The 9247-nt window shown below is 44.6% G+C and overlaps 1 protein-coding gene across 1 annotated transcript in view; it reads left to right on the forward strand.

Annotated features, from left to right (window-relative positions):
• Positions 1 to 2016: 2016 nt before the first annotated feature.
• Positions 2017 to 9247, forward strand: part of LOC308155347 (alpha-2,8-sialyltransferase 8E-like) — a gene marked incomplete at both ends in the record, with an annotated part of 25740 nt that continues 18509 nt past the window's right edge. The window contains one exon of the mRNA XM_080528656.1: positions 2017 to 2147. Within this exon, the coding sequence (XP_080384782.1) occupies positions 2017 to 2147 (131 nt within the window). The remainder of the gene's footprint in view (positions 2148 to 9247) is intronic.

Below are 9247 nucleotides of genomic sequence, written 5' to 3' on the forward strand. Positions count from 1 at the left end.
AGAAGGAAGAGAGGGAGGGCCTTTGTCCTTCTCTGTGGGGCAACCCCCACGTGTTTGTAGCCTGCTTTAAAACAATCTCTTTAAACTTATTTGAAATACCCCGAGATCAATTCACTCTATCTCTATTTTTATCAATCCCAGTCTATTTGTATGGTTTTATCGTTATCTTTTAAGAGATGAGTACTGACATTTATCAAAACCCACGCGTGTGTATTTGAAAAAAAATGAATGTCAGGGGGAAGAAAGCCAAGACTGTAAGATTAATCTTCACAACACTGCTTTTCCACAATAATCATTATTCTTCACGACACAGCAATTCTCAAGATAATCTTACTCAACTACTTCTAAAATGGCACATGCTTGTTATTAGGCCCTGTGTGTCCACTAAGCCTGCCTCTGTCTACACACAGGAAGAAATTGGCGCCAACTCAGACATGCATCTGCACAAAGGGAAAACTAGCGGCCTGGTCCACAGGTCTGACATGCGTTTTCAGACAAAGGAATATTATGGCGCCCTTTTCAACCAGCCACGTTTCTCCTCCGTGCTCCTCAGTAATTTAACAATGCATATCTCTAAAATAGCACGGACTCTGCTCTTTCAAACTAGGAATTCCAATTCCATTACCATTTGAATAAAGCTATTTTACACTTCACCAGACTATTGCCTGACACAAATCACAGTTATTAGCCCGCTTAGAAAAACGTCTTTCCCTAGCTTGCTAATACCCTTGTTCTTAAAACAAGGCCACAATAATAACCACACACACGATAGAAATCGTACAATTATAACACTTTTCTCAATACAGGCTTTATAACCCGGCTCACTCTGACTAATCTCGACCCAGTTATATATTAAAGAGGATCCGTTTAAAATATAGCTTACAGTCTAATTTGCACAGCTTCGCCTGTACTTACCCTGGAGAGCTGCAAAACGACCGATCCAAAGCTATTAAAAAGGGTCCCTTCGTGGTTGCCACTTATGTAGAATAATTTCTCTGTTTCAGTGATACAAGAAGGTCCAAAGTTTTAAAAGTATTTATTCAAAAAAGGTTGGGTCTTCAGATTACAGGCACACTGAACAATCACACCGTGAATCGAGATAGTCAAAAAGCAGGGCGCTCGCCCCTTTGCACAGAAGTCTTATAGTCCTCCTCCTAGGCCTCTGATTGGCCCAGACCCTCGGGGGCGTGCGTATGCGTGTGTGTGTGACTGCGCATGTGCGACAATTGAGATCGTTCGTAAATGAAATAATAAAGTATTCAATATAGTGTATTTGAGGTAATAAAAATATACGTGTAATATGTGTAAAATATACGTGAATATATGTGTAAAATATACGTGAATATAAGAAGGCCATATATGTGTAAAAATATACTACACTTTCGTGTGCAAACAAACCTTTGCTCGTATGATCGTTATGAACGCGGTACAGTGTGATAGTTAACTCTAGCGGGTATGGTACAGTGTGATAGTTAACTCTAGCGGGTATGGTACAGTGTGATAGTTAACTCTAGCGGGTATGGTACAGTGTGATAGTTAACTCTAGCGGGTATATATCCTGGGATGTGCAGACTGTCACTGCGTGTCTGCGCGCACCGCCTGGCCGTGACGCGGACGCACGATCTCAAAGCGATGTCAGGGATTTTTTGACTTTACATTTCATGAATTATGTGCTCTCACTCTTGCGATATATATGACGGTAACATATATTTTTGTTGTTGACGATTAAGACCTGATAAAATCACGAGCTGTTTGTTGGGACCTTTACATTTCCACATTTGCTCTATGCTCGACCAAGACCGATGAGAGCCGTGGTGCGACTGCAGTAACGGCGGTGGTGTTGGACCATGTCCTTTCCAGTGTCCTCTCCTCTCCAGTGTCCTCTCCTCTCCAGTGTCCTCTCCTCTCCAGTGCGTTAATGGTGAACATGTCCAACATGTCCAACATGTCCAAATGATCCTTCATGCAGCGGCGTGAGAATCCTCATTCTGGGTGTTGGGCTCCAGCGGATGAAGGATGGGTTACTCCGACCCGACGTCGGGTAAAGATCTGCTCGGCAATAGATCTCTTTGTTTTATATTCATCTGCGCATTTGGACTGGTTACACTTTTACAACAGATTCTTTATGGCAAAAACTACATTAAAAGGTAAGCGCTGTGGAAATATAGCCTATGTTTAATTTCTATACATTTACTATATTGTAGTGCCGAGAGACGGGAGATATATATAGATATAGATATACATAAGATGCTTAAGATTATTAGATATATATATATATATATGGCTATATTGTAGGCTAATTAATATTCATGTTTATATTGCATAACAGTGCATGCAGTGATACGGGCCTGGGTTATAGCAGAGCAAGAGGCTCTTACTATCGTCATGGTGTTAGGGAATTAATAAATGTGGGAGCATTGTGCTGTGTAGTTGTGTAGTGTGGTGTGTAGTTGTGTAGTGTGCTGTGTAGTTGTGTAGTGTGGTGTGTAGTTGTGTAGTGTGGTGTGTAGTTGTGTAGTGTGGTGTGTAGTTGTGTAGTGTGGTGTGTAGTTGTGTAGTGTGGTGTGTATAGTGGTGTAGTGTGGTGTGTAGTTGTGTAGTGTGGTGTGTAGTGGTGTAGTGTGGTGTGTAGTTGTGTAGTGTGGTGTGTAGTGGTGTAGTGTGGTGTGTGGTTGTGTAGTGTGGTGTGTAGTTGTGTAGTGTGGTGTGTAGTGGTGTAGTGTGGTGTGTGGTTGTGTAGTGTGGTGTGTAGTTGTGTAGTGTGGTGTGTAGTTGTCCAGGGGGAACCAGCATCAGAACAATAGGAGCACACATCCATTTTCAAGGCATATGAACTGTTCTCATGAGATTTTATTTTTGATATTTTTCTGAAAATGATGCATCCCATTCATGCCATCCACAGTGCTCCAGCTGTCTATGGTAGTGTATCCCCTTTGTTTTTTATTTTGTTTCATTTGTTTTTCAATTTTAGCCTTATCGACTGGTCATACATCTTACACAAGGCTGGGATATCTGCTGATATCACTGTGTCTAAAACTATTCAAATCTATTGATGCAGCTTTTTCATGGGTATTTTGCGCTCAATATAGATCATTTGAATATGTTAATGCCACACAGCCTGCTACGGGATTAGATCGTTCTTCTCTGAGACATTACGCGGCCCCAGTTGAACGCATTCCTGCCGTGTCTCATAGCGCAGCTCTACTAGCATGGAATCTTAATACATATTATTTTGTAATGAAACCTATTTTTGGAAATAAGACACTGATTGATAAATGCTATATGAATATGTATTGGAAGGCATTGACGTCATTATCATATTCTGGGATGTTTGCCATTGTGAGACGAGCAGATATGCTGAGAAGCTGTTTCATCTTAACATGCAACAACAACAACAACAACAACAACAACAACAAAAAGAAGAAGAGAGAGAAAAGATTGTCCAACATAAATATGCCCCCCCCCCCCCCCCAGCACATGATGCCTTTGCCTCACAGCAAACATACATGTGCTGCATTCAAACTGCTCCCAACGCCCCCTCACCTGCCCCCCCCCCTGCCCAGGCTAGTCTGATGACATCCTGAGGATTCATGGCATCCTGACCCTATGGCTGAGATGGTATGAACCCCCCCCAGGGGAACTGGCTTCACAACGGAGCTACTGGGCAACGGCGGCCATTTTGCTACACTGTGTCTGCACACACCTCAGTGCAGGACGAGAGAGAAAGAGAGCGAAAGAGGAGTGGAGGGAGGGGTTGGGGGGGGGGGTAAGTGTGAGAGAGAGAGAGAGAGAGAGAGAGAGAGAGAGAGAGAGAGAGAGAGAGAGAGAGAGAGAGAGAGAGAGAGAGAGGTTGTGTGTGTGCATGTGTGAGAGAGAGAGAGAGAGAGAGAGAGAGAGAGAGATTGTGTGTGTGTGAGAAAGAGAGAGAGAGATTGTGTGTGTGTGAGAAAGAGAGAGAGAGATTGTGTGTGTGTGTGTGTGTGTGTGTGTGAGAAAGAGAGAGAGAGAGAGTGTGAGAGAGAGAGAGAGAGAGTGACGGTGTGTGTCTTGGAGATGATGTCATTGCGAGATATTCCCCCTCCCCACGCAGAAACCATGACAACAAGCTTAGTCGGTGGGTTCACCCCTCGTTCAGCCGCTCTCGACACAAACTGGGTTTTTTCCCCAGCCAACTCCCCCTCGACCAAACCCCCCCCCCCAGCCAACCCCCCCTCCCAGCCAACCCCCCCTCGACCAAACCCCCAGCCAACCCCCCCTCGACCAAACAAGGACCCTAGAGGACCCCAGAGGACCCCAGAGGACCCCAGAGGACCCCAGAGGACCATATCTGCAAATGCCAACAGACTGGACATGACAGCGGAGAGGCCATTGGGCCACAGTGTAACCATGGCTACCGCTGCGCTACGGAGCCACCCAGTACCGCCGAGGCGACAGCACAGCAGCTCTTCCATTTTAGACGGTTTCGAAGGTTTCCACAGACTTAGTTTGACCCTCAGTGGCTTCGGTAGTCCGTCAGCTCATGACACTGACACACCTAAAAGGTCAAGATTAAGGCGGTCTTTCAAGACTTGGCAAACGTGGGGTTGAACGCCGACTTAAGACGCGTGTGCTGTGTGGAGTGGAGTAATGCCCCGGGCATTCTGTCACCCGATAAATCTCCAGATGGATCTGATGGATGTCCATGTGTGTATCACATAGCACAGCCTCACTGCTCCCACATTAACAAACACCCTCAGAGCTGCTTGTTGTGGTGGTAGATATGGAGGCTGTGGTGGTAGATATGGAGGCTGTGGTAGATATGGAGGCTGTGGTAGATATGGAGGCTGTGGTAGATATGGAGGCTGTGGTGGTAGATATGGAGGCTGCGGTGGTAGATATGGAGGCTGTGGTAGATATGGAGGCTGTGGTAGATATGGAGGCTGTGGTAGATATGGAGGCTGTGGTGGTAGATATGGAGGCTGTGGTGGTAGATATGGAGGCTGTGGTGGTAGATATGGAGGCTGTGGTGGTAGATATGGAGGCTGTGGTGGTAGATATGGAGGCTGTGGTGGTAGATATCGAGGCTGTGAAATCACAAGACAGAAAGTAGCAGATTGAATAACACAGTGACCCCCCCTCTTTATGGGAGGAGCCACATTATCTTCTCTCATCTTCAGTCTGAGAGGCGACGGCTATAAATATCCCCAGCAGGGTAGTAGAGGTGCACCCTGGGAGTTAAAGGTCCAGTGCAGCTCGAAGACATAATACATAAGACATCCCCATCGGTTTCATACATTGTTTATTATTGAATCTTGGTCTTTAATAATAAGTAATGGACCTATCGCTAAGCCACGCCCCGAAATAGAAATTGTCCAATCATATCACAGCAAAAGTCACTACAGGCAGAAAACTCAGACAAACAACTTTTTGATTGATTGATTGATTGATTGATTGAAAACTTTATTAGAAGATTTGCAGAAGTAGGTACATGAAAGTACATATTACATACAAGGTCAACTAAAAGGATAAAAACCCAAGAAAGCCACTGGCTTATTTCAATTGGGGTCCTTGATTTTCAATTCATCGTTACATGTAAGACAGACAGGAAAAAAAAACTAGTACTATCTACAAGATAATACAGACAAATAACTAGTACTATCTACAAGATAATACAGACAAATAACTATTACTATCTACAAGATAAAAATACATCCATCATGGGAAGAACAATACTAGATATACAATACAACAAAACATTAGGTATGTACAGCGGGTAGGACAGGTGGGGACATACACCACAGGTGGGGGCGGGGGACAAAACACAAAGTATGTACAGTGGGTAGTTCGGGTCTTTTAATCTGATTTTTGATTTAGAGGGTCCAGTTACGGATTGCAGCCTCCTGTAAATGTTTTTTGAGAGTGGTTTTGAAGGTGGGCAGTGTTTTGCACTCCTTTAAGATTATAGGAAGGGCGTTCCACATTTTTACTGCATAGTTTGCAAACGAGTTTAACCCCTTGTTTGTGGTGCAACGCGGTTGAACGTGGTTCGTGGAGCTTCCTCTGGTGTTGTATGTGTGGACGTTGTTCACTTTTTGGAAGTATGTTGACAGGTACTTGGGTGTCTTTGTGGTGTAGCGTATCTTGAAGACCAAGATACGACCAAGACCAAACTCGCTAATATCTGATGGTGAAAAGCTTCTAAACTAAATATTCTTGTCATCTTTAAAAAAACATGTCTATTACTTGCTGTGGTAAATCAGAAATCAGAAAGTTGCCAACTCCCGCCATCGTAAGTCATTGAATGTCATTCAGTCACTGTCAGGGAAGCGTTGTCTGTTTGTCCGAGTTTTCAGAGCGATAAAACCATACAGAGCCACACATATACATATACACATATACACACATACACATATACACACATATACACATATACACATAAACACATATACACATATACACATAAACACATATACACATATACACATATACACCGTATTTCTATCTTTGTTTTACAATGTCACGTGGTTCAGCCACGCACGCTCTCCAGTGAGGAGAGTTGAGGACGTTAACAAAATGTCTTCATGAATAATGCACCTTGGCACCACAGTGATATAGTTCCATCTCTTCATTGAGTAACAAGCACTTAAGAAAGAAACCCTCACCGGTTAAAACAATGTTGGGGAGAGATTAATGGCCGTCTAGCGTCAGTCAGTGCAGCTGCGTCCATGTTGTGTCTGTCTGACTGATCTGATAGGATGATATTTGTGACACGTTCTGATGCTTTGCTCCTCATGTCGGGATCTGTTGTAACGATCTGACTTTTCTTACGAAAAATGTGATACAATACATTTCCGCGTCAACTAACACAGCTTGTTTTGTGAGCCTGCTAACAATGTAAAGTAGTGTTCTAGTTAACTAGGTAACAATGTAAAGTAGTGTTCTAGTTAACTAGGTAACAATGTAAAGTAGTGTTCTAGTTAACTAGGTAGCAGTGGGGATTACTCACCCAATCCATTGCGTAGTTGCAGTGTTTTGGCTCGACTAGCGAGTTTGTGTTGTGATTCTCAACAACGTTGAAACGTAGTCCCGTGTTTCAAAAGAAAAGTCAGAACATTTTGATTGGTTGCCGATATGAGGACCAGATCATTAGAACGTCACATTTGTCTGACTTATCTGATGGGATGATATTTGGCATTGTGTGTCGAATGTCTCTGAAAGTCTGTTATTATTAAACAATGTCTGTAATAAATGGAAACTACAGACAGATGTATTGATCAACTCTCAGTGAGACAACAGCTCTTTCAACGGTTATAGATATAGATAGAGTTTGAAATGTAACATTAGCAACGTCAACAGAGTGCTGTGTGATATCACATCAGTGATATCAGTGTTGTATGATATGATAGGTCAACAGAGTGCTGTGTGATATCAGTGATATCAGTGTTGTATGATATGATAGGTCAAATGATGTTTCATCTGGTAAGAAAGGAGGTTGCCTTGCACAGAGCCATCCTTTTTATAGAACCAGTGACCTAAAAATAGACTGACTTATACAGACGAACTTATATAGACTGACTTATATAGATGACTTATATAGACTGACTTATATAGATGACTTATATAGACTGACTTATATAGACTGACTTATACAGACTAACTTATATAGACTGACTTATATAGCGCCTTATTCCAGAGCGCTTTACAACGGCCTCTCATTCATCCATTCACACACACATTCACACACCAATGGCGGCAAGTTCACTGGGAGCAATTTGGGGTTCAGTGTCTTGCCCAAGGACACTTCGACATGTGGCCAGACGGGGTTCGAACTGCCAACCTTGCGATCATTAGACAGCGGCTCTACCTCCTGAGCCACAGCCTCTACCTCCACCAGCCTCTACCTCCTGAACCACAGCCTCTACCGCCACCAGCCTCTACTTCCACCAGCCTCTACCTCCTGAACCACAGCCTCTACCTCCACCAGCCTCTACCTCCACCAGCCTCTACCTCCTGAGCCACAGCCTCTACCTCCACCAGCCTCTACCTCCACCAGCCTCTACCTCCTGAACCACAGCCTCTACCTCCACCAGCCTCTACCTCCACCAGCCTCTACCTCCTGAGCCACAGCCTCTACCTCCACCAGCCTCTACCTCCACCAGCCTCTACCTCCTGAGCCACAGCCTCTACTTCCACCTATACCTCCTGAGCCACAGCCTCTACCTCCACCAGCCTCTACCTCCTGAGCCACAGCCTCTACCTCCACCAGCTTCTACCTCCTGAACCACAGCCTCTACCTCCACCAGCCTCTACCTCCTGAACCACAGCCTCTACCTCCACCAGCCTCTACCTCCTGAACCACAGCCTCTACCTCCGAGCCAGACCAGAGGACGAGACTCCATGTGGGTTTTAGAACGGTCCGCCACTGAGATATGAGATATCTATAAGTGGCGCTCAGAGCAGCCAAACTGGGCCTGCAGTATCGACACAGAGCTCAAAGTAGTGTTGCTTTTATCACATAATGTGGTTAGCTACATGTGGTTAGCTACCTATCACACGGTTAGCTACATGTGGTTAGCTACCTATCACACGGTTAGCTACCTATCACACGGTTAGCTACATGTGGTTAGCTACCTATCACACGGTTAGGTACCTATCACACGGTTAGCTACATGTGGTTAGCTACCTATCACACGGTTAGCTACATGTGGTTAGCTACCTATCACACGGTTAGCTACATGTGATTAGCTACCTATCACACGGTTAGCTACATGTGGTTAGCTACCTATCACACGGTTAGCTACAGGTTAGCTACCTATCACACGGTTAGCTACAGGATTTACCTGCAGCATAATTAGCGAGTATGACACTTACTTGTTACGCTGCCCACCTGAACACCTGATCACCTGGACACCTGATCACCTGGACACCTGGACACCTGAACAGCTGAACACCTGGACACCTGAACAACTGAACACCTGAACACCTGAACAACTGAACACCTGGACACCTGAACACCTGATCACCTGGACACCTGAACACACTGAACACCAGAACACACTGAACACCAGAACACACTGAACACCTGAACACACTGAACACACTGAACACACTGAACACACTGAACACCTGGACACCTGAACACCTGGACACCTGAACAACTGAACACCTGAACACACTGAACAGCTGAACAGCTGAACAGCTGAACACCTGAACACCTGAACACCTGAACAACTGAACAACTGAACACCTGAACAACTGAACAACTGAA

Source organism: Nansenia antarctica (genome assembly GCF_963989245.1).
Source record: "Nansenia antarctica genome assembly, chromosome: 4".
NCBI classification, from domain to species: domain Eukaryota; kingdom Metazoa; phylum Chordata; class Actinopteri; order Argentiniformes; family Microstomatidae; genus Nansenia; species Nansenia antarctica.